Source organism: Corvus cornix, chromosome 10 (genome assembly GCF_000738735.6).
Source record: "Corvus cornix cornix isolate S_Up_H32 chromosome 10, ASM73873v5, whole genome shotgun sequence".
Lineage (NCBI taxonomy): Eukaryota > Metazoa > Chordata > Aves > Passeriformes > Corvidae > Corvus > Corvus cornix.
In genome coordinates, this window is record NC_046340.1 from 12,606,586 (window position 1) to 12,629,849 (window position 23,264).

At 50.3% G+C, this 23,264-nt stretch overlaps 2 protein-coding genes across 3 annotated transcripts; both read right to left on the bottom strand.

Annotated features, from left to right (window-relative positions):
• Positions 1-290: 290 nt before the first annotated feature.
• On the bottom strand, positions 291-15,366 carry BLM (BLM RecQ like helicase). Of its 2 annotated transcripts, none has more exons than XM_039557713.1 (21): positions 15,140-15,366; positions 14,415-15,064; positions 13,389-13,569; positions 12,867-12,979; positions 12,383-12,515; positions 10,739-11,451; positions 9,883-10,059; positions 9,427-9,545; positions 8,701-8,814; positions 7,853-7,951; positions 7,617-7,765; positions 7,224-7,330; positions 6,302-6,462; positions 5,637-5,832; positions 4,761-4,951; positions 3,712-3,859; positions 3,189-3,388; positions 2,257-2,449; positions 2,003-2,125; positions 1,456-1,663; positions 291-630 (listed from the first exon to the last, which is right to left on the bottom strand). In XM_039557713.1, exons 1-21 carry the CDS (start codon positions 15,235-15,237, stop codon positions 447-449), a joined length of 4,257 nt encoding a protein of 1,418 aa, XP_039413647.1. In that variant the 5' UTR covers positions 15,238-15,366; the 3' UTR covers positions 291-446. The 2 variants fall into 2 exon arrangements, with proteins under 2 accessions (XP_039413647.1, XP_039413646.1); XM_039557712.1 differs by having other exon boundaries at positions 12,867-12,982; positions 15,140-15,365.
• Positions 15,367-15,636: 270 nt separating this feature from the next.
• CTSH (cathepsin H) lies at positions 15,637-23,116 on the bottom strand. Its single transcript, XM_039557714.1, has 12 exons — positions 22,947-23,116; positions 22,731-22,762; positions 22,527-22,632; positions 22,364-22,434; positions 21,834-21,938; positions 21,481-21,567; positions 20,835-20,890; positions 19,680-19,761; positions 19,532-19,600; positions 19,021-19,127; positions 17,200-17,325; positions 15,637-16,431 (listed from the first exon to the last, which is right to left on the bottom strand). The coding sequence occupies exons 1-12, from the start codon at positions 23,017-23,019 to the stop codon at positions 16,356-16,358; spliced, it is 990 nt and encodes a 329-aa protein (XP_039413648.1). The 5' UTR covers positions 23,020-23,116; the 3' UTR covers positions 15,637-16,355.
• Between the last annotated feature and the right edge of the window lie 148 nt (positions 23,117-23,264).

Genomic DNA, 23,264 nt, shown 5'->3' on the forward strand with positions numbered 1-23,264 from the left:
GCAGGGTTGGGCACTCCCAGTTCCAGGATCTGGGGAATCAAATGGGAAACTTAACAACATTCATTACCTTTTTCCTTCCCAACCTGCCCTTTCCAGAGAAGCAGCCCAGCTTTCCAGCTCTGAAGCACTGAGGCAGGAGCAAGGGAGGACAGAGGCAGCCACAGCTTGGGGACCACCAGCATGTGTGGTCCTGAGCACGTCCCTGAGGGGGCTGTAAAGCAGAATCACAGGGAGGAGTGTCACCCATAGGGGAGAGTTTCCAGAATCACTCAGAAGTAGAAAGGCCCAAATAAACTGACAAGTAAAAAAAATATTTATTTAATGTGAGCTTTTGCACTTGACAAAGACACAAGTCCCAGAAGGTTCAGCAGCAGCAAACGAAACAAAAATTTAATAAACGATGATTCCATCTTGGGGAAAATTCATCCAGTAATTGCATTTCCCAGTTACAATATGGAATACGAAGGCTGAAGGAAGCTCCTGAATTTGGGTTTGGGCAGTGCCATCATGCCCAGCTTCCCAGCAGCTCCCTGCATGCTACCAATGCTCCGGGACACAGAGCTGGCACTGGAGGAAGCTGGAGCCTTCGAGCTCGGCAGCTTCTTGGTCCTTCTGCACCTGCTGTAGCCACTGCAAAAATCAGAGAGAAGGTGTATGTGAGACATCTGTGTCACCTGCCCTGTCCCCTGCACCAGCCTGCACTCACATGGGCACCACCACTGCATTTTCTAGAGGACTACACACTCATTTTGTAAATTTTTTTTTTTTTAATACACATGGCTGCAAACTACCTCTGAAATACAAACAGTACAGCTGTTGCTCTGGGATGTACCCAAGGGTGAGCAGCAACAACAAGTGACACTTCAGAGGCAGCAGCAGTTAATGACAGCTATTCCAGTAGATGGGAAAGTGCCAAGGGTGGGACAAAATCTGCTGAGCTGGGAAAACCCATTTGCTACAAAAACCCAGGAGCAGAATGATGAAAAATGGGGCAGGGAAGGGGAAATCCTTGGGAAGGGGCAGATCTGCCCTAGAAGCTCAAGACCAACCAACAGCAGATGCATGATACAATCAGAGGGAGAATCTCAATTAACAAGGGGCAGAAGTTCAAATATTCCATCAAATGTTCAAAGTTTTAAGACCTCTTTACAATTTCAAGCAAGGAACCCGGTCAGCCTGCCAATGCTGGCTATGGCAGAACACTGAAATTTAGTGTCCCTGCTTAGCTTGTGGCAGGCAAGTGTGAGGACAGGTGTTAAATATCCTTCCTCACCAGCTTTTTAAACCAAACATGCAGAAAAGCACAGCAGAGCAGTTCTTACCAGGCACCCAGATAATTTTAACACCATTATTTAAGCCCATACTCAAGAAACTGCAGGGGGATAACTGCAGTTAAGGGATCATCACTATGCTGATGAGGGCAAAGAGAAGTGACAAGTGACTGCAGGCACATACCCTCTGGAGTGGGACTGCTGGCTGCCACCAGCACTCGTCTTTTTCCTCTTGGAATCCCTGGAGTTCAGCGGCCGTTTCCTTTTCCTCCTTTGGTTTGTGTTATTGCCAAAATAGCTGGAGGTTGTACCTGCATCCTCTGCTTCTCCATCGCTCCCCAGGGAGCCAGTGCTCCCCGTGGCTGTGTCCGCACCTGGGCAGGCAGCATCTTCTACACACAGGCAGGGAGGTAAAACTAACTAAGCCAAGGTGTCACCTGGGCCAGTCAGTCACCAGAACACACTGATGGTATCAAAACATCTGTCCTGGCTGTTCCTCACCTCCTCTGCACTGCCCCGTCCCTAGTCTTTCAGAGATACCCTGAATTCAGCTAGTGGGAAGGCAGCAAAGAGTTTGGTATGTTCTGAAAGTGATTGCTCCCTTTTGGAATTATTAAACTGTAAGAATTAGTTATTTGTGATTAAAACAAGGTAACTTTTGAATCAAACATCTGCTAGAGGAGGAGAGAAAGGCACTGAACAGGAAGTACATGTTGAGGTACAAAGCACACCTGGAATGGAGCATTCTGAGTACTTATCCATCACTTTAATTATTTCTGCACCGTATTTCTCCAGTTTGTCTTCTGTGACACCATCAATCTGCAGCAAAACCTCCATGTCTGAGGACAAAGTTTCTGTAACACAATGGAAGCACCCCTCAGACATGTCATACAACTTTTTATAAAGATACCCTGAAAGAAATTAATTCCTTTCCACGCCCCTCTATGCAGAAGCCCCAAAGGACTTCTGAGAAACCTGACCTTACCTGCTATTTTCTTTAGGGTGGAAGTACTGAAAATATTGAAGTAATGCACATCAAAGACTTTGCCCAGCGTTTTGCACGTGTCTGTAAGTTCACTGAGGCACTGTTTAACCACCTCTTCCCGCTGGGACATCTTTGTCATGGAAGCCCTTTGCCTTCTGATGGCACTGGCACTCTCTGTCTCATGGAACTCCACCTGTTAAAATGAGCCATCTGTAACTCCTGCCAGGGAGTTCCTGCACACCTTGACTGATAACACAGGAACACAGCACAGGAAACAGAAAGTATACTTTGATGGACCAAAAAAAGCTGTTTAGCCAGTATACATTTTTTTAATAATTTTTTACAGGCTACTCAACCACACCCAAGTTTCTTCTACAAAGAGCTGGCAGAGTTTAGAGAGAGGGAACACCTCCCAAGAGCCCAGTTCCCAGCTGGCTTCAAACAGAGGTCACTGGGGTAATGCTGAGGGCTCTGTCCTGCTCCAAACACAGCACTAAAGCAGAGGAGGTGTTGCCTCAAGAAACCTGGGACTGTTCCGTGACCTTAATGAAGTGCATCTTCCATCAGATCCCACCAAGGACTAGGGAAAAATAGAGTAGAAAATGAAGAAGGGAGTGCTGGTCCTTCTTCCCTTCTTAGCCATCTTTCTGTGGGGGTCAGAATTCTCCTTCACTGTCCAGCAGGAATCAGATGGGTGGGGGAGAAGAGAAAGATTTAAACCTCTTCAAGCCTCTCAAACTCACTTTTTGCCCCACAACATTATTACTGGAATACTGGACTAAGAATCGCGTGTGTTGGATTCTGTTCCTTGTGTCTAGACATTAGTTCAGCTGGAGGCAAACTGTGTTTAAGCTACCTGAGGGGATATGCTAAAGGAAAACTGCAGCGCCTTCCTTGAAACAATGCCTTCAAGAAACTAAATAGTTACACACCTGTAGTGACCCATCCAGCACAGCCTGAGCTCTCTCTCCCAGAATGACATATGCTACTGCCTGGTCATTAGCTGTGATGTACAAATCCTCATCCAGGATCTTGTCCAGGACCAGTTTTCTAAACAGCCTTTCAGCATTGTGCCTGGAATAGGCAGCCCCCTTCCCAAATATTCCAGACTGAATCTTGGCACTCGTTGAACCTGTGCAACAGAAATCATAGGATGAGCCCCTGATCACAAAGCCCATGTACATGTGCATTCACAGATCTGTGGGAGATTCCCAAGGCAGTCAAAAAAGCCTTTGAACACTGGAAAACCAATATTATCACTATAGCAACCTGAAATGGATTAAATCTTCAGTTTCATTTATTTTGGATCACTTACCACCAAGTGATTCTTGGGAAGATTAATTTTGCAAAATACACATTCTTTTAAATGCCTGCTGGCATTGCACAACACTCTTGATTCCTGGTCAGGGATTTGTGCACCATCTTATTCAGGAGTTTCTGGGAGAACGGACTCACCTAAGAAAATGTCCACCATCATGTTCAGGGTGTACCTGCCAGAGCCTGGATTCCTCTTCCCATTCATCCGCCCTGCTTGCCCGCAGTGCTCTCGTACAAACCGCACGATGTTCTTCACATCCTCCGTCACATCCCTTGATTTATAATCCTGTTAAATCAGACTTGATTAGGACATGCTATTACGTGTTTCTGCCCTAATCCAAGTTGTTACTGACAACCTCAGTTTTCATTATCAAGCTTTTCTCAGCTGAGAATTGAGTTTGCTCCAAATAAAGAAACAGTGATTTTCTAGTTAGTAACCTACAGTGATACAGTCACAGGGATTCTGGATGTGATAATACAAAACCAGTCCTACTGATTGTATATGATCTCCGTGGGGTTATTTGTGCAGAGTGAGGTGCAAGATTGCTGGGTAAGTACTGGAAATCAAGGCAAATCATTTGGAAAGCATTCTTGTAATTATCCCGCCATGCTCTAGAACTTACACTTCCAAAATGCATTAAAATGAGACTGAATATGCATTATCCTGGTCAAATTTGGTTCTAATCACAGTTATATAAGGGAATGCTTTGAACACAGAGCTGAGAAGCAATACCCACAGGTACAAAACAAAACAGGATCCCTTCCCTGCCTGCCTCCACAGTTGCCTTCCCTTTCTGCTCCTGCTCCTGCCACTAAGTTTGCATAACCCCAAACGTTTGGACCACCTTCAGCACAAGCACGACATAATGTGGCCCTCATGCTGCTCTGGCAGCACAAAGCTGCCCTGAAAACATCAGGACAGGAACTGAAGGGATTTCCCCACAGCCATTGCAGCGGATCTGATATTAGCTCCTGCCTCCCACAAGGAACATCCTTATGCCTCTGACAGGAACAGGAGCATCACAAGTCCATGGTTAAACCCTGAAAATAACTGGAAGCATCACAAAAATACAGGACTTTTATTCCTTTTCTCTGTTTGCCTTCCCAAAGGTCGTGTAACCACTTTTTGATGCAACTAAATACAAAATCAGTTTAACACCACTAAAAATAAAACCTGTGGGGTTTACCTTCTTTCTACTGCAGTTATCACAAATCACTTCTGGGTGATCTTTGCAGAAGGTGGGGTTGAAATTGGTTTCCCCGAAGTAGGCAAGCAGCTGGACGCGGCGGCACTCGACCACGTTCTCACAGTAGTGCACCATGCTGTACAGGTTGTTGAAGTGGGTCTGCCTCGTGTGGCTGTTCCCATCCTTCTCCACTGAAACACAGCAAATTCAATGCTGTTTGTTAAAGCTGCACCTCTGCGTTTTCATGGGCTGTCAGCCAAAACACAATATTGGCTTTGCTTAAAAAAAATGAGTGGGTTAGTACAGAACTGATGTAGGACAGATTTTATCTCTGATGTTTTAGAGAACGGAGAAGGGAAATAAGCCTAGAATGACAAAAGTCAAGAGAAGGATGTGACAGGATGAGAGGAAGTGGCCTCAAGTTCTGTCAGGAGAGGTTTAGATTAGATATCAAGAACAGTTTCTTCATAGAAAGGGTAGCAAATCCCTGGCACAGGATGCCCTGAATGGAGTCACTATCCTTGGAAGTGCTCAAAAAACATGTGGATGTGGCACCTGAGGACAAGTTTTAGTGGTGAACAGTGGGGTGGAGTTGGTCTGATAGTAGGACTTGATGATCTTAAAGGTTTTCACAACCTTAACAATTCCATTATTCTGTGAAGCAAAGTGGTTTTGACTAAAATTAAGTCCAAGTGACAAAAATCCTGCTCCTGACACCTGAATGAAAACCATCCAGGTAAGGATTCACAGTTCTCCCCTCCTTGCAATACTAAACTATCCACAGCACTTGTAAAAGAGAAATAACATGGGCTAAATGAGACCAGTGACAATGTGACTGCTCTAATGTTGTCTCCAAGTTCCCAGAGGAGAACTTACTCAGAATGAGCCTCCTCAGCCTGGTCACATCACTGTAGCTGTAGAAGAGCAGGCAGTGAGACATCTCTCCATCCCGCCCAGCTCTGCCAGACTCCTGGTAATAACCTTCTATGGATTTGGGAAGGGACGCATGGATAACGTAGCGCACGTCGGGTTTGTCAATGCCCATTCCAAAGGCAATTGTTGCACATATCACCTGGGAAGAAGATTATAATGTTCTAGACATACATTATGGAAATTACTCCTGCAACACTGCATGGAAAGCAGACAAGTGACCTGGATTAGGAAACCTGGAGGACCCAGAATGTCAGTTGTAACAGTGCAGAACAAGTACAAAACAGCAACACTTCCCCTCCTGTCAGCACAGCCACTCCAGACACAGGGAAAACCCCAAATTCCAGAGTGTGCCAGGAGCTGTTTCTGAAGCCCTGCACTGCTCAGGTCCTCCCTGCTGGAGTAGCACACCTTGGTGCAGTGCTACAACCTTTTATTCACAAAATTCCCAGTGAAAGGTGGCTGCTGTGCCCCAGCAGGTCTGTTGGGATCAGTTATTCAATACTGCAGACATTTGGTGATAACACTGCACAACTTCCCTTCCATTTCCCAGGCCAAGAGGGATAAAAGTGCCCAAATTTTCTTCCCTTTTCCTCCTGGTTTTTCTTCACCTGGCATCCTTCCTGATTAACCCACTTCTGCTGCACAAGATCCCTGTTGGAATCGGTGAGGCCAGCGTGGTAGGCCAGGGCAGCCAGCCCCTCCTTCTGCAGGATGGCTGCTGTGGTGTCACATTCATGCCGGGAAAGGCAATAGATTATCCCAGAGTCATCTGCAAATAGATAGGAAAAGAAATTTGGCCTACAATACGGTTTTATTCTCTTTTCCTGCTCAACAGTCAAACCTGCCAAGCAGATACCAACCTCTCCCCATTGGAATAAAGATAAGAGTAAAGATATAACTGCTTCACTATAGAACTTATTTTATTAGTATCAGATAGTCTTCATAGTTTTTCTTACCCAATCTTTAGGGGCTTTTGGTGAGGTGGAAAAAAGAAATGTTTTCCTCATCAGCATTGTGCAATCTCAGGATTTAGAATACGTGAACAAAACCAATATAATTCAAGGGTTAGAGCAGTTCAATCAATGCTCTCTGAGGGTGCAGTACAGGAGAAGCTCTGAGGGAGCCTGGTGTAATCAAGTTCCAGCAGCAGGAGCTGCAGGACTCCAAAGCGAGCCTAGAAAGATGGGAATCTCTGAAGGCAACTTGAAGGGGAACTGCAGATAAGCAGACCAACACAATTAAACAATTAAGATATTGGGTGACCTTCATGCTCTGAAGACATGATGCTAAAAGCTCTGTCAGGCTCCAGAAAGGTTATTCAAGAGCATCACCAAAATTTACTTTCCATCTTAACTTAAATTCTCAACTTGAGAATGCACATAAACCCGATTCCCATTTTCAATAACATCACTTTACCTCGATCTTGCTTTTCTGGTAAATATATCATTATTACAGCATTATAAAAGCTTTTGCTGCCTTGAGAAGTGGTTCACGAAAAGGCCTGTGGGCACCATGCTGCTCAGTACTCACAGGGGTGATATTTTTTAATCCATTCCAAGCAATCCATCGCCACCTTCTTCGGCTTCTTGGGCAACACATCATATTTCAAGTTATGCCTGTTGAAGCTCATTGTAAACCTGAAATGTGACAGTTCATGGTGCTTGTCAGCCTTATGGGTATAGTTACATTGTGTTAAACAGCTTCCTTCACCATGCAAGGAAGGGCTTGGCAAGTTTTTTATTTCTTATGTTAATATTTTGCATCTACCTCCTATTAAATTCCATGCATGCATTTCATTTCATCAGATAGAGCTACACAAGGATTTCAGATGGGCCTGTGATGCTTTTTTTACTTTACTAAGTTTTCCACTCAAAATTTCTGTGACACCAACAAACAGTTTCAGAAACCTGCCGAGCAACTCACACTTGTGGTTTCAGCATCTCGAGCTGATTCTGGATGTCCTTCTGCACGCGGGGGTTGGCAGTGGCAGTGAGGGCCATCATGGGCACAGAGCGGAACTTTTTGCGGAGCATGTTCAGGCGCTTGTAGTCTTGTCGGAAGTCATGGCCCCACTGGTTGAAAAACAAAATTTAAGTATAACAGAGTAAAATGCTCCAACTGAGTCTTTTGGCATTCCTAAAAACAAGTGGAGGTTTTACCTGGCTGACACAGTGAGCCTCGTCAATGACAAAACGTGCCAAGAGTTTCCTGTCATAGAGGTTCTCCAGGGCGGACATCAGGCGGCTGCTGGCACACACCTGGGACACACCAGCAGTGGCAATGGAAAGCAAAAGACCTGGGCTAAAAGGGTCAGCTGGCCTGACTGAGAATACAGAAACAACTGTCCTACGCTCCAGAATTAACCTGCACTGCACAGGCAAACCTTCAAGGCACAGAGATGATGCCGGTCAGCTGCGTTTCAACCAAGCAGCTGGTCTGGGATTCCCACGAGGTTCTGGGATCACCTATCCCAAGGCCCCTCACCCTGATGAAATTTCAGTAAATTTAAATTACTAATGTCAGGAAACACAGAGAAAAATAATGCTGAAGAGAGAAACACAACCAGCACACTAACCAGCCCCCTCTTACAAAGCTTTTGTGCAATAACATATTTTTAAGGCAGCATACAATGCAGCCCAAGGTAAGCTCTGGCAATCGCCTATCACCCTGACAGTGCTGTATTTTTCCTGTATTACCCTATCCAGAGCAGTCTGGATTTAGTAGCTACTGGACAGTGATTAACACTAATATGTAGCAAGATAGATTGAAAGAGGTGGGCATGGGAGTTTGTTTTAAGAATTTAAATTTTATGGACATACTCAGTTCTTATTCTTGGCTAATTACTGATTGAAATTAGCTACATCCGTATAGATTTCTTAATGAATTATTTAACACCTGTCCAACATTTTTTCCCCAGAAGCCTACTCTGAGTGCAGTCTTTCAGCACCTCACAGCAATCCCCCCCTTGTAGCCCCTATGGTTTTACAACTGAAGATGAAGTACAGACCTTCTCGGGGGTGACATACAGCAGCTTTATGACAGGGTCTTTCTTTGACAACTGCATGTAGATTTTTGAGGCATCGGCATCTGTTCTGTCACCAGTCAGGTATGTTGCAGCAATCTATATTAAAAATATATAAATATATATATTGACAATGTAGCCTACCTCTCATTACAAACCCGTTCCTAAGCAGTCAGCCTTGGGAACACACATTTGGGAACACACATCTGAGCACCCTGGGCTAGGGGAAGGTGTCGCCGCCTATGGCGAGGGTGAAACAAGATGGACTTTAAGAGTCCTTCCAATCCAATCCATTCCGGAACCCTGTAATCTCCTGCACCTGCATTTCTGCTCTGTGTATCATGTTTCCAAAGATGTTTAGCACCTCCAGAACCCCCCTAACTCAGGAACTCTTAGTGCTCATTCTCACTGCAGTCAGGCTGCTCCTGTGTATGTGAGTAATTACAATTCTCAGTATCTCAGAACCAGCATCTGCTCTGGAAAACACAGCTCTAACACCCAACACAGGAGCAGCAATAAATCCAGCGATCATGCTGCCAAGATATTCGAGTTCATCCAATTTAGCTCTTCCCAGGCAACTTTCTGTGCCATTCACAGTGTCCATCTAATCAATTTATGCAGTTTATATTCAAGAAACAAGATTTGCTGTAAAATTTCAGATTTCTAATCCAGTTACCTGCAGTTTCACTCAATAAAGCTCCTGGAACTTACATCTAAAGTCTTCAGCTTCTGAACCTGATCAATGATCAGTGACCTCAGTGGAGAAATAACGATAGTGACCCCGGCAGAGACACAGGCTGGTAACTGGTAGCACAAGCTCTTCCCACCTCCTGTGAGGATGAGACAGAACACAATGTCGGGTATCAAGAGAAAAAGGATGGAGACCTATTTCTTATTTCCCATTTTACAGCACTTTTGGAAGCAATAAATTTCTACCAATGCCTGCCACAAAGTGACACCTGTAGGATAAGAAAGAGTTACTTTGTGAATTATTAAGGAAGGCAGAAATTCAATCCCCTCACTCAAAATACCCCAGTGCAAAAATACTCCTGAAATCCTGTGGCCACAGAATTCCAGCAGCACAAAGGCACAGGGGAAGAAAAAAGCTTGTCCCAAAGCTTGCAAAAGGAGCTGCAGGTCTGTAGCCTGTGCTGTGGGGGCACATACCTGTGGGCATGAGGATGAAACAATCCTCCCCCAGCAGAGCAGCATTGATGGCCTCCAGCTGGTTTGTCCGGAAACAGTGCAATCCAAACTTCTTGTGAAATATATTCATCATTTCTTCAGAATGGGGAAATTTCATACCCTTGAAACGCTCCAGTGCAGGGTTATGAACCACTGGATCTAGGAGCCAAAAATATGTAATTAGAGTAAGTTATGACATCAAGTTATGGAAGAACTTCTTCCCTGTGAGGGGGGTGAGGCCCTGGTACAGATTTCCCAGAAAAGCTGTGGCTGCTCCTGGATCCCTGGCAGTGTCCAAGGCCAGCCTGGATGGGGCTTGGAGCAACCTGGGATAGTGGAAGCTGTCCCTGACATGGCAGGGGGTGGAATGAGATGGTTTTTAAGATCTCTTCCACCCCAAACCATTCTGTGACTCTGATTTTTCACCTCCCCTTTTGCCAGCCTGTCCCTACATTAACCCGAAATGGGCCCCAGGGGGATTGAGTTTGCTTCCACAAACCCATTTTGGAACATTATGCAGCGAAAACCATTGTACAGCCCTGAATCAAAAACTGCAGAATCATTATTTAACTAAAACACAGAAACACCCTCATTTCCAATTTTAGCAGCTTCATCTTCCAGCAGCTTGAAACCTGCACAGGAAGGGAATAATCTAGTTCAGCATCATTTGGAGGGAAAAAAGTTCCAAGATGACTTTGCAAAAAAGGAACCAAAAGAAACTTCCACAGAAACAAAAGGCAATGATGTGATCTGTAGTAAACTCGGTCTTAGGTTTAAAAAGAAATAAATAAGAATTTAAAAATTGAAAAACCCAATAATCCTCATGAATATAATTTACCTGGATGGTTCTTTGTTGCCATCAGGAAGCCTGGCTTTGGAGCAGCAGGACTGGATCCCACAGTTGACCCTTTGGCTCTGGACATAATCTTGGACAAGAGGGATTTGGCAGGTGGCCCTTCCCTGACAGGCTGACACAACGGCGTTGATGGTGCCTCAGGTGCTGAAACAGCCACCGAGCTCTCCCAGTCCTCATCAAAGTCATCGATGTCAAAGTGATCCAGGTCGAAGTCGAGATCATTTGTACCCAAGCTGTTCCCTACAGGACTGGCAGCTGTGCTCCGAGCCTTCAGGGTTGTGCTGGTCAGGGGCTGGTTCCCATTCCTCATTCCCGGACTTTTGTCCCAGCTACTGTCACAGGACTGGAGGCTGAGCCTGAGGGAACCTCCCTCCCTGCCACTTCCCTTGGGAAAAGGCAGCTCTGCAGTTCCTGGGCAGGGGATCTCCTCAGCACTTTGCTTTGAGGCACAAGAGGTGTCCAAGGTTTGTTTTGTTTTGGCAGAAAAGTTGCTGGAATGAACAGAAAGCACCGATGGGAGGTTTGTGGATTTGGGGGAGTTTCTGTCAGAACTGAAGCTCCAGCTTGGGCCAGAACCTGGACCAGTGTCAGGACACACACGAGGGCCCTGCTCCATGGGAGACTTCCAGCTTCTAGGAAAAGTGGTGTTTATGCCATTTTGGTTCAAACTGACAGAATTGGCCAGCAATTTTCTCCTGGGAGAGATGACAAGGGAAGGAAGACGGAAAAAAAAAATATATTTAGTCACAAGCAATGATTTACCAAATTCTACAACATTCATTAAACAGTTTTGTCTCACTGCTATTAAACATATTAACATATGGTGGTTCCATCGTGTTGAGTCAGCATGTTTGAAAATGATTTCAAACAAATCTACGGAAGAGAGAATACCACCAGAAGAAACTAATGACAAAATTATGACATCATCTCTACAGACATAAAATAAAAGAATTCCAAAAAGCAAGAAACAGATCCAGGCAAGGTAGAACATAAAAAAAATAAATCCTTAGAGGCAAAACCTGAAGTTAAAAGTATGCCTGAACCAAATTATGCTTTTAAGTACTTTCTAAAGACTATGTCTGACTACAGAGACATGAGAAATAAAAGAAGTTGTTGTACTGAGAACATTTACAGAAGCTCATAGTCCCAGCCCAGGAAAAACCTAACCAAAATCCCAATACTTTGTCCATGTAGTGTGCCATCAGATGATGCAGGAGACAAAGCAGCAGGTTGTGGTAGCAATAATTACACGGGAAGACAACAAGTTCAGGGATATTAGGAGGAATCACCATCTCTGTAGTCAGCGAGAGGGGAGACAATACCAACCGAATGCCTGTGGCACAAGAACTGAGGAGGACACCTGGTGGGTCACATCACACCACACCACATCACCTGTTTCTCCAGAAGCACCTGGTGCCAGGCACCTCCTCAGACTGACTGCAGCACTGTGGCACTTCCATCTGGCAGAACACAGGGACCACTAACACTTGCAGCAGTTTGGGGTACTTTGTCCCTTCCCTCAGTCAGTAATTTCAAGCTTTTTAAAGCCCCTCCTGCCTCGTTCTCCAGTGTACTGGGGACACCTGCAGGCAGCTCCCTGCTGCACACAGAGCTGTTCCAGCTTACCTGAGGTCCCTGTGCTGGAGCAGGGCTCTGGCGCAGCCCAGGGCCTGCAGCTCCTGCAGGGGGATGGCATCCACCAGCTCACAGATGGCCTCCATGACTCCGTACAGCTGCCGGGCCACGGGCACAGCCTCACCTGGCACAGGGAGTGAGTTCAGCAGTCATTTTCATTACAAGAGGTGTCAAGAGGATACCACTCTCCCAGAGGTCAGTACATTGCAGTAAATCAGTCTAAACAATTTACTTCCAATGTATTTTTAGTCCATTTGCATAAAGAAACTTTCTGTGTGCAGGAACTCAACAAATCTACAAATTTTTGCCTTCAACTTTTATTATCTGTCTATTATCCAACTATTTATGTCAATTCTCCATCTATAGATGTTAATTCCCCATCTGTTAATTAATGCTCTTGGATTACACAGGATAATAAATAGTTGCAAACTATCCCCAAAATCAGAGATATGAAATTCCAAAACATTTTGTGTACCTGAATCCCCTGCACTGGGATCACCTCCGGGATGTGTTGTGGGAGCCTTCTCCTGCTTGGCCTCGGAGCTGCCAGCTGTGCATCTTCCACCAGTGGGAGAGTCTCCGAAAATACTGCTAACACCAAAAGAAAAAGCTACTAAAATACAGAGATCTGTAAATTGAGGCATTTCCATAGAACAACAGAATTTAAGATGTGTGAAAAAGATAAATTCCTGAAGGCCCAGCTAGAACCCAAGAGCTGAGCAGTCACTCATCCTGCATACCAACGTGTCGAATCTTGCCCCAGAAATTTTCTCCCATCCCACTACAAAAGTAACTCTGCTTTTTTCTGAAGTGAAAAACCTAAAACATCTGCCATAAAATTAGTATTTGATAAAACATTAATTGCAGCTGCCAACCATTAACCCACCGAGCAAAGAGACACAAACTCAATCTGTACGTTCTTAACAAGCAGGAGTTTTGGGTCTTTTTTGGTACTTTTCTAATCATGCAACAGACAGATGGTTTTAGCAGTGATTACCTGACACTTTGTACAGAAGGGGAGAAGGGAGGCAGCTCCTCCTCAGGGGAGGGAGGGATGACGTCCAGGTCATCCTCCTCGAGCTCAGCACCTGCCAACGGCCAGGTCACCTCATCCAGGGTTGAGGGGCTGTTCCCAGACCTCTGTGGCTCCTGGCCCTGACCACCTTCAGCAGTAGCAGCTGCAAGAGAAGTGGATTAATATTGCTGGGTAACGCTGTACACTCAGCCTGCCACAAACAGAGGAGGGGAAAAATTAGCAGCCAGATTTCAAAACACTTGTTTGATACAGTTTCTGACTTTTAAAGGATAAAACTTACTGTTCCCTTTTCTCCCCCATTATCATTAACTTACAAAAATTAATTTCACAGAGAAAGGAAAAGACAACAAAATATTAAGAACAGAAATACAGTTCACAAATCTTTTCATCACTCAGTGTAAAGGAAGCATCCCAGAACACTCTTTGATGTTGTTCAGTTGTGTAAACATGTTAATTTCCCAAATAAAGGTCCAAAGTTTTAAAACACAACAGGTAAGGAATCTAAAATAGAGCAGTTCTGTGGGACAGAGCTGCCAAAGCAATGACAGGCAGGAATTTTGTGATCATAATTGAAGGCTGGAGTTCTTTTGTGGTGTTTATTATGTTTGTGTTAAAAATAGAGAAAGACCACTTTTTCTGGTTTAATATTTCATTTAAGTATATGATTTTATGTCTCTCCCGTATGAATTTTATAAGTCCTTTTCTCTCTGTAACATCCCTATAGGTTATTGATCATTTCAGGAATGCCATGTGGGAAGTCTTGTAACTCCAGTACATGAGCAGCTGCTTCTGCTGCACCGGCAGAACGCCGCACTGCTTCCAGGCTGGGGGTACCCAAACCGAAATCCAGGAACCTAAATGAAATCCAGGGCTGCTTGTCAGTCACGAGCACACAGCTCCCTCTGATGACTGACCAGTCAAGCCAAGCCCTCTGGGTGCAAACATAGATTTCCTTCCAGCTCAGTAGTACCTTCAAACACCCCTTACCTGGGCGAACCCCTGCCCTGTCCGCATCCAGAAGGGGGTCAGCAGGTGACTCCTCCCGAAGGCCGTCCCCCGCAGCCGTGCTCCCGCTGCAGGGAACCAAGTCCTCGAGGCAGATCAGGGACTGCTGTGAGCAGGGTCGCTGCTCGGACTCGGGCGCTGCCTCCCCGCCGCGGCTGCCGGGCCCCGCGTCCTCCCCCGCGCGCCCGGGAGAGCCGGGCGAGGCCGGGCGGGGGCTCGGCCGCGGGGGATCCTTGCGGGGGGCTCGCAGCCCCTTGGGGGACAGGACGGACGGCCGAGAGAACTTCTTTTCGATTCCCGACAGGTCAAAATCGTCGATATCATCCCACTCATCGCCGATGATGATAAAGGGGCCAGCAGCAGAACCGGGACCGGCCTTCCCGGCGGGAACAGCGTTCCCCGCCCTCGCCCCGGGAACCGCGGGGCCCTCGGACGCCTCGGGAGCCGCGGCGGGACCCCGGGGGGCACAGGCCGGCTGGGGACCGGGGCCGCGGGAGGGAACAGAGCTCCACGCCGGCGCTTTTCTGTCCGGCACGGCCGAGGCGGGCAGAGTCAGGGAGGTGTTCACGTCCTTGTCCCTCAGCACCGAGGCGGCGGCGAGGCCCCGAGACGCCTTCTTGAAGGTGAAGCCCCTGCAACGAGACGAGCGCCCGTCACTTCCCGGCCGCTGCAGCCGCCCTGCCCCGCTCCCCACCCCCGGTACTCACGGCGGGCGGTCCCGCGGCGGCGCCGGAGCGCGGAGGGCTCCGCGGGCCGAGTGCCGCAGCAGCTGCTCCCGCAGGTTGTTCTGCGGCACCGCCGCCATCGCGGGGCCGCCCCGCCGCCAGGGGACGCTCTGCGCGCGGGCCGCCTCCCTCCGGAGCCGCGCGCGCTTCGCATTCGGCGCCAAAACGGCCCCCGCCCCGCCATTGGGTGGGGGCGGCAGGACGGAAGCGGCGCGTGAAGGGGCGGGCACCATGGCGGGGGCAGGCGCGCGCTCCGCCCCGCCCCGCCCCGCCCCGGAAATGGCGGCACCGCCCTCAGGCCGGGAGGGGCGGAGAGGCCCCGGCCCCCGCCCCGGCTGAGCCCCGCCGCAGAGCTCCGCTCCGTACTCCCGAGAAGCAGGTGACGCTTCGCGCCGTCTTAGGGCACGCTGGAACGCGTGGGGAGGCCGGAGCCCCTCGGCCTCCCCACCCCCCCCCGCTCAGAGCTCACAGCACAGCGCTCCGGTGACGAGGCAGCTTTATTGTCGGTGGCAGATTTCAGCGTGAAGTAACACAGACGTGTCCCTGCTCACACGCGGTTTCATTTCCCCAGCGCCTGTTCAGAATCGGCACCGAGGTTCTCGCGTCTTCACTGATGGGTTAAAGAAAAGTCACCCGTTTCTTCTCTATGTGCATTAAAATACCCTATTTTTAATACAAAAAAATAGCAGACATTTCATGAAAATAGATAAAGCGTACAAATTACAGCATTCACTCATCCTTCCTTTAGAGGACAGGGAAATTGCCTTCAAAGAAAATTTAAAAATCGCTAAAATTTACACCTGGTGATTGCAAAAAAGCCACCCGAAGGACGGGGGGAGCTCTGTGTGCCCTAAATCTGTACTTGTGTGGTTTCTCAGCACCCAAGTGGCCCCTGCTGCCCCTCCAGGTGTCCCGGGTCGGGACAGGTGGATGGAGGCACGCCTGGGAACACAGGCTGGGAGCAGGAGGAGGGAACCTGGCACCAGCACAGGAGCACACGTGGGTTTGGCTGAAGAGAGGAGGCACAGCTCTTGCTGCTGCAGGAGGTGTGTGCAAGCCAAGGAACCTGCCTGCAGGTAACACCTTTCAGCAGGCAGGCGTTGCACCTTGTTCTCCCTTTCATCATTTCAGCACTTGGAAATTGGAAGACGATCAATCACTCCAGCCCTGTCCCCTGTCCCCAGCCTGCACTGCCCTCCTACACCTGAGGAACAGGGTAGGAGGCACAAGCAGCGAGACCACACATGTTCTTGCCTCGTTCAATAAGGAAATACCTAAAAAAGAGAGAAATGGGTGTGAGTGAGCGTTCCCTCCTACGGCAGAGCCAGCATGGCAGGTAAGGGTGGGGAGGCCCTGGCACAGGGTGCCCAGAGAAGCTGTGGCTGCCCCATCCCTGAAGTGTCCTCGTCCAGGCTGGATGGGGCTTGGAGCACGCTGGGATAGTGGAAGGTGTCCCTGCCCACGGCAGGGGGTGGAACAGAATGGGATTTAAGGCACCTTCCAACTCAGACCAGCCTGGGACTCTGTGAAGGTGACTGCTGTCTCTGTGCCAGCCCCTTCCTCATCCCAGCCCAAGGAGCAGATACCTGTGACAGGGCTGGAACTGCCCGCAGCTCTCCAGGCAATGCCATTCCCTGCCCCCTTACACCCTGCAGAATTAGCACCTGACTCCCAAGAAGTTCACCTGCAGCTGGAAACAATTGTGAAGCTGGAAACTCGCTCCTGGCACAACCTGTTTTCCCCCAGCCATGAGACCAGGAGAGAGGAGCCAGGTGAACCATTGGCTCTGGACAGGTTGGCTGAGCCCTAGGGACCACAGCAGCTCCACTGATCCAAGGCTCTGCTTGACCAGTCACCCCAGGACTGGCTTTGTGAGCCATGTCACCACCCAGACTGGGATGAGTCTCCGTGTGTCTTCCCACCTGCTGAATTTCAGCTGGAGAGTGTAAGGGTGGCCTGGGGCTGAGGGTGAGTGGAATGCCAGCACCTGGTGTCTTTCACCAGGTACAGGCAGAGCATGGTGGGCACCAGGACCCCCTTACCCCTCCATGCCCCACAGCCGGCCCCAGGAGTTCTTGACGATCCAGTAAGGAGTCCCATTCTCCTCTCCATAGCCCACGGCCAGGACGGCGTGGTTCACCTTGTCAGGGGTGTGCTCACAGCGTGGGCTGCAGGGAAAATAACACAGATGTGTTGTGTGAAAAGCATCCTGTAATTAGTCAGGGATTAGTCAAGCCAGAAGTCTTGACTACACTCTGCAAACAGAACTATGGGATGCTCTGAACTCCCAGCTGTGGAGAGTAGGGAGGGAAGCCAAGGAAAGGAGACACTGCTCTGTTTCTCCACTCTGAAATTACCAGCCATATATGGAGTTAGGGAATCCATGGACTTTTGAGCTCCCAGCCCACCAAGACAAACTACAGGGCAAAGGAATTTTCCCAATGGAAACCAGCAGCTCTTAGTGCCTCCCAGTGCTGGTTTGTGCTGCCCTGAAGTTCAAGGGCACTGTTTCATGTTTTGCACAGGAACAGCAAGCTCTTGGGTCTAAATACATGTTTCCTCTACATTTTCAACCTTTAAACTGCACTTGCTGAAAGCTGCTGCCTGTGGCATGAAACAAGACAGCTCGTGGTACAGGCTCCCACCTCAAGAGCATCTATTTTTAAACATTTTCAAACTGCAGCACAGGAAAAGATCAATAATCTCCACCTCAGATTTTCTTTTTTTGATCTGTTAACAGCTGCTCTGGGCTGAAAGCACTGGAGCATCAATTATTCCATGCACTATGACTTTAAATCCACCTTAGACTGTAAATCCACAGGATAACTGCTCCTGGCATGTTCCTCAGACCATGTCCCTGCTCTCACAGCCCACACCTGCCCAGGCTGGCAGTTACCTCTGGCATCACTTTGGTCCAGCAAAGCCACTGGAACCACCATCTGCTCCTTCCGGAGAGCTCCCTGGGGCAGATCCCTCAGGCTCAGACTCTCATTTTCCCTGCAGTTCTACGTCACTGAGGGTTCCTTACTCCAAAGTGTTTTTCTATTTCTCCAAACATGCACTTTCCCCCTTGCTGGGCTAACAGCATCTGTCCTGCACAGTCAGCTCTCATCTTTCCAATGTATATTGATCAGCCTTTCAAGTGCCTTTTTGCCCTGGCCATGGAGCCAACACCACACTCGAGACTTGCTGGGTCATTTAATATCCCAAACTGTTTTTTCTCTCTGCTGTTCCTCCTACCTGTCCAGGAGAGCACCACGTGACAGGACTGAGCTGAGGTGCTGCAGAACCTGCCCTGTGGAGAGCAGCGATGCCAGACCCTGCCTAAAAGCACAACCTGCAGAGGTGCCAGCTCAGGTGTAGGGAAAGGGCAGCCACACTTCTCACCACCACCCCTCTGAGCTCTGGCACTGCAGGAGCTCCCCTGATACCATGGAAAATCCACTTTGGTTGGGGCTTACCCTAAGCAACCAGATGTGTTCAGCTGCCACAGCTGGGCTGACCCTCTCACTGTCCCAGCTCAGACACAGATCAGCCCTGGGACAGGCCCCCCCAGCCCTGTGGTGAGCTGCAGAAAGTCTCTCAAGCTCCCAGACTTGCTGACCTTCATTCCACCACAATCTGGTCTCCAGGCTGGACAGGTTCCTAGCAAACAGCCCTCCCCCCTGTGCTGCACTCTCATCCCCTCAGGAACCAGTAAATCAAGGCTCCATTTACTAATTTTTTTCTGTTTTAACTTAAAAGGAAGTGTGAGAATGCAGTGCAGTGTTCCTGCATCCAGCAGGAGAAACAGGGATGCATGTGATTCCAGCCCTACACGTTCCCCTTGCCCTCACCCCACCAAATGAGGTTCACACACTCACTTGGAATACACTCCTTTCCTGTAGTGCATGAAGTTACTCGTCACCTCAAAGGCAAAGCTCACTGGGTTGTGCTTCCCCACAGCTTCCACCATGCCGTCCTCGTCATACTGCAAGAAAGGATCCAGGGTCATCCATCATCTGCTGGCTGTGCTGGGACCAGTCCAGGTCCAGCAGCCAGGGCACGGGGGGATGGATAACCCCAGCTTCCTGCATTTAGACAAGGAATCAAGTGCTGAGTTGTAAGATGAGAACTGGGACTTCGTCCCAGCCTGGAGGTGCACCCACTGTGGGAAGCAGGCAGGAACCCAGTGCCTGTATTTTGGCTCCAGCACTTCCTTGGTGCCACCTTCCAAAAGGTGCGCAGGAGAGCAGAAGTGTGCACAGCAGCTCGCTCTCTGCTAGGAGCACACAGGCTGCAGCTCCAGCTGCAGAGCCCGGCACACCTTGGGGCATCCCAGCATCTTCTTGGCACAGCCTTGGAAGTTTGGAAACGCAGCCCTCAGGGCCTCACCTGAGTGATATTGATAACATCCTTGACAAAGGCAATGGCCTTCTCGGGCTGGAACTTGCAGGTGCCGTTCTGTGGGGACAGAGAGGAGTTGTTGGAGCCTGTGCCGGGCCCTGCTCCACCGCAACGGCCTGGGCTGCGCTGGGAATACCTTGGCTCGGTACGGGTAACTGTCCTCCCCCATGAGCCCTTTGTTGTACAGGATGTACTCAAAGGCTTGGCTTGGCAGGCCCCTGCGAGACAACACAGCTCAGTTAGGATGGTAACAATTAATTAGGATGGTAATGATGAATTTGCATTCTTATGTTCTTATTTGGATGCTTATGCAGAGCAAAGCCATCAACATTCCCTGCTCTGCAGATCACTCCCACCAGCCAGGGAGACAGGGGAGGGCAGCATCTATCCCAGAGCCTCCAGAGGCACAAACTCCAGTCTGTTCCTGCAGCATCTCCCTGCCTGGGATTCCTGGCCTGGCCCACCACGCTGTCTGGCCTGGTCAGATCTCATTCTCCAGGTACCAGATCCCTGAAGAACACCAGGAGCCCTGACAGCATGAGGTCAGCCGGCCCACACAGCACCAGCCTCATGTGCTGAAAGGTGTTTCTTGGTGCCCTCTGCCCAGCCTGGGTGGGGGATGATGAGAGACCCACATCTCCAGCAACCAGCTGCTCCCTTCCCTGGCCACCTTCCAGACGCACATCTCAGGAGGGAAGACAAGAGAGCATGATCAGGGAGTGCTGATGTGGAAACGCCTAGGGAGGAGTCACAAGAAAAATAAAAAGCACCAAGAGTGGCTTTGCTCAGCTCTGAGCGTCCCTCTGGGACCGCTTATCTCACAGAAAACAGAAGTTGTCAGAAAGCTCTATTCTCTGCCTTCTCTAGCAAAGCCACGAGGAACTTCCCAAAGGGGAAGCTAAGGTTTCTGTGGGTTCTTCACGGTGCCATGAGACGCACGTGACCCAGGGGCAGAACAACAGCCAGAACTCCCCTTGCTCTCCCAGAGCCCAGCCTATGGCTGCCCTGTCGGAAGACACGTGAAAAACATCTCAGATAAAAACTAACAAATGAGGAACAGCAGAGGTTGGGAAATGCTGGAGATTTAGTGAAACATCCTAACCTCTAGGAAGGGTGAAATTAAAATAAGCAACCAAATCCAAAATTGCTTCCCCTGACACACTGCAGCCAAGGGAAGACAAAAGCCATTCCATGATGTGGAAGGATCCTGACACTAGATCTTGAGGAAAGCTGTCAATCACAGGATGTAAGATATTCTAATTTCTGTTCTTTCTGACCCTCCCTGACTTACCCACTGCAGCCGTGGTTGTTGAAGGCCTGGGCACAATCAACCAACTGCTGCTCCGCCTGTGGAGAAGGGTTTTGAGTCAGTGATTATCCCACATCTGTGTTCAGAGTAAGTGACACAAAAAGCAAGTGCACAGCAGGAACTGAGAGCTGGTTTATCTGTGCACCTGGCTGTAACAACAACCACAGTACTGGTTTACCCATGCATCTGCCTGTTCACCCACTGGGAGTCACCTGGAAATGGCTCCATGTCCCAGGGAGGTGGACAAGGAAGACCTGGAGCCAGCAGCCTGGGATGCCATGGCTGCCAGAGGCATTCCTCCTTATGCCTGCCGGGAATCCGTCCCCCCACAGAAGGGCTGGCTGAGATTTCAGTCAAAGGTCAGGTTTGTTTTTAACACACCCAACCCTCAGTTATTCTGGTAAGTTGTGTAAGTGGCTACTCTCTTTCTGGTTCTTCACGAATATAAATCCTCTGGGAGCTGAAAAACCAACATGTCCCAATGTGCTGCCTGCAGTGAGGGGTCCCAAGCCAGCTGGCAAGGCCAGGCACAGCTTCTTTCCCCATGCCTGCTCCCAGCAGCCTCCAGCCCCTCCGGCTTCGTCCTGCTCCAAAAATGGCTCTGCCCAAGTCCAGGAAAATCTCTTACCAGAGAGAGCAGCTTTCCTGTGGCAATGGCAATAGCAGACTCCAAACAGCCTGTGGTGGAAAAGGTCCAGCAGCTCCCACAGGCACCCTACATTAGGAACAGGAGAGGAACTGCTCTGTAACGTGCTGCAGGCTCACCAGCCTCCCCAAAACACGGGGGCAGAGGGGCACGGCAGGGGTGCAGAGCCTCCACTCCCAGCTGGGCTTGGCCTTCTGCTCAGCCCCTGCCCAGAGTGCACCGCAGGCACGGAGTGGCTCCGGGGGAGTTCCCCTGTGGCACAGGCACCCAGCACTGTTCCTCAGCCACGGCCCGCAGCCATCAGCCCCTCTCTGGGCATGTCACACACTCCTCACCTGGTTTTTCACGGGTGTCACGAAATTTCCCTTCTTCCTCCAGTCGATAGAGTCGGGATATGGCCCAGAGCTGCGCAGGAAGTTCCCCTTGGTGGCTGAGCAGTTCTGCAAGCGAGGCAGGAGGGCTGTGGTGAGCTGCCAGGCCAGTGGCCCAGGACAGCTCCCCTCCCTGGGGTGGAGGGATTGATTACCAGCCCCCACACACTGGCCACTACAGCAGGGAGCCCCAGGCCAGCCCCAGAGGGCACCACCAGCCTGCACCCCTGGCTGCTCAGGGAGCTGACAGCAGAAGTAACAGCTCGGCTGGAGCCAGGGTCGAGGCAGCTGAAAGCCATGAAGATGGGAAAGAGGGTTCACCTTGCTCTTACCCCAGTGCTGGTGGCACAAGACGTGACCTTATCAAAGTGGATTGCAGGCAGCACAGTGATGGGTGCTGGCCCAGCAGCGGGTGCAGGTCACTGCAGAAGCCCCACACACGGGGTCCACCTGGACCCCCTCCTTCCCTGCCAACCCGCACTCCCAGGATTTACCTGGGGCTCACTCCACAGGTACAGCTTTTTAAACTCTGCGAAGGTAAGATCCGAGAACTGGTTCAGACCCACTAGAAGGGGGAGAAAGGGGACACTTTGCTCAGCGAGGCTTGGCGCTCAGAGCCGGCACGGGCCGTGGCCAGGCAGGGGCCGGAGCTCATACTCTGGAAGCTGTGGTTGCCAGCATTGTGCTCCTCGATGTGCTGTTTGTTGCCCAGGAAGATGCGCAGCCTGCGCGGGTACTCGTCGGGGCCGTACCGCCGGTTGTTCTGCGGGGACATCGCACGTCAGGGCACCCCAAACTCCCACCGCTCCCGGGACCCCCGGCCCGGCCCTCCCCGCGCGGCGCAGCTGCCCCGAGCCTCACCTGCAGCATCCAGGCCTTGAACAGCTGCTCCTCTGCGGGAGAGAACGGGGGCGTCAGCGGCGGCACCGGCGCGGCTCTGCCGCCGCCTCCCCCCGCACCGGGGAGCGCCCGGGGGCCGGGCCAGGCCGAGCCCGAACCGAGCGGGACCGAACCGAGCCGTGCCGGCCCAGGCCAGGCCCTACCAGGTCGCCTCCTGCCCTCCCGGTGCCCCTGTACCTTCGGCCGAGGGCTCCCAGGCGGCGGCGGGGGCCAGCAGCGCGGCCGCGGTCAGTAGCACGGGCCAGCCCATGGCCGCCCCGAGCCGAACCGGGAAGGACGGGACCGAGCAGAACCGACCCGCGCCAAGCCGAGCCGAACGGGGTCGAAATGGGCCGGGCCGCTGCCAGGAGGCGGGACAACGGGCGGGGTGGGCGGGGCACCGGCACTGGGCGGGGCACCGGGACAGGGCGGGGCAGTGGGACCGGGCGGGGCACTGGGACCGGGCGGGGCACTGGGACCGGGCGGGGCACCGGCACTGGGCGGGGCACCGGCACT

What these genes read in the sequence shown, in the direction of transcription:
- BLM (XM_039557712.1), bottom strand. Translation starts at nt 15,237, where the DNA reads ATGGCGGCGGTGCCGCAGAACAACCTGCGGGAGCAGCTGCTGCGGCAC. An exon ending in GGCAACAAAGAACCATCCAG is followed by an intron (nt 10,060 to 10,738) that starts GTAAATTATATT and finishes TTTGGCTCCTAG; the next exon opens with ATCCAGTGGTTCATAACCCT. An exon ending in AGAAGCTGAAGACTTTAGAT is followed by an intron (nt 8,815 to 9,426) that starts GTAAGTTCCAGG and finishes TTTTTAATATAG; the next exon opens with ATTGCTGCAACATACCTGAC.
- CTSH (XM_039557714.1), bottom strand. Translation starts at nt 23,019, where the DNA reads ATGGGCTGGCCCGTGCTACTGACCGCGGCCGCGCTGCTGGCCCCCGCC. An exon ending in TCAAGGCCTGGATGCTGCAG is followed by an intron (nt 22,633 to 22,730) that starts GTGAGGCTCGGG and finishes ATGTCCCCGCAG; the next exon opens with AACAACCGGCGGTACGGCCC. An exon ending in AGGAAAGGAGTGTATTCCAA is followed by an intron (nt 17,326 to 19,020) that starts GTGAGTGTGTGA and finishes TTTTCCCTGCAG; the next exon opens with CCCACGCTGTGAGCACACCC.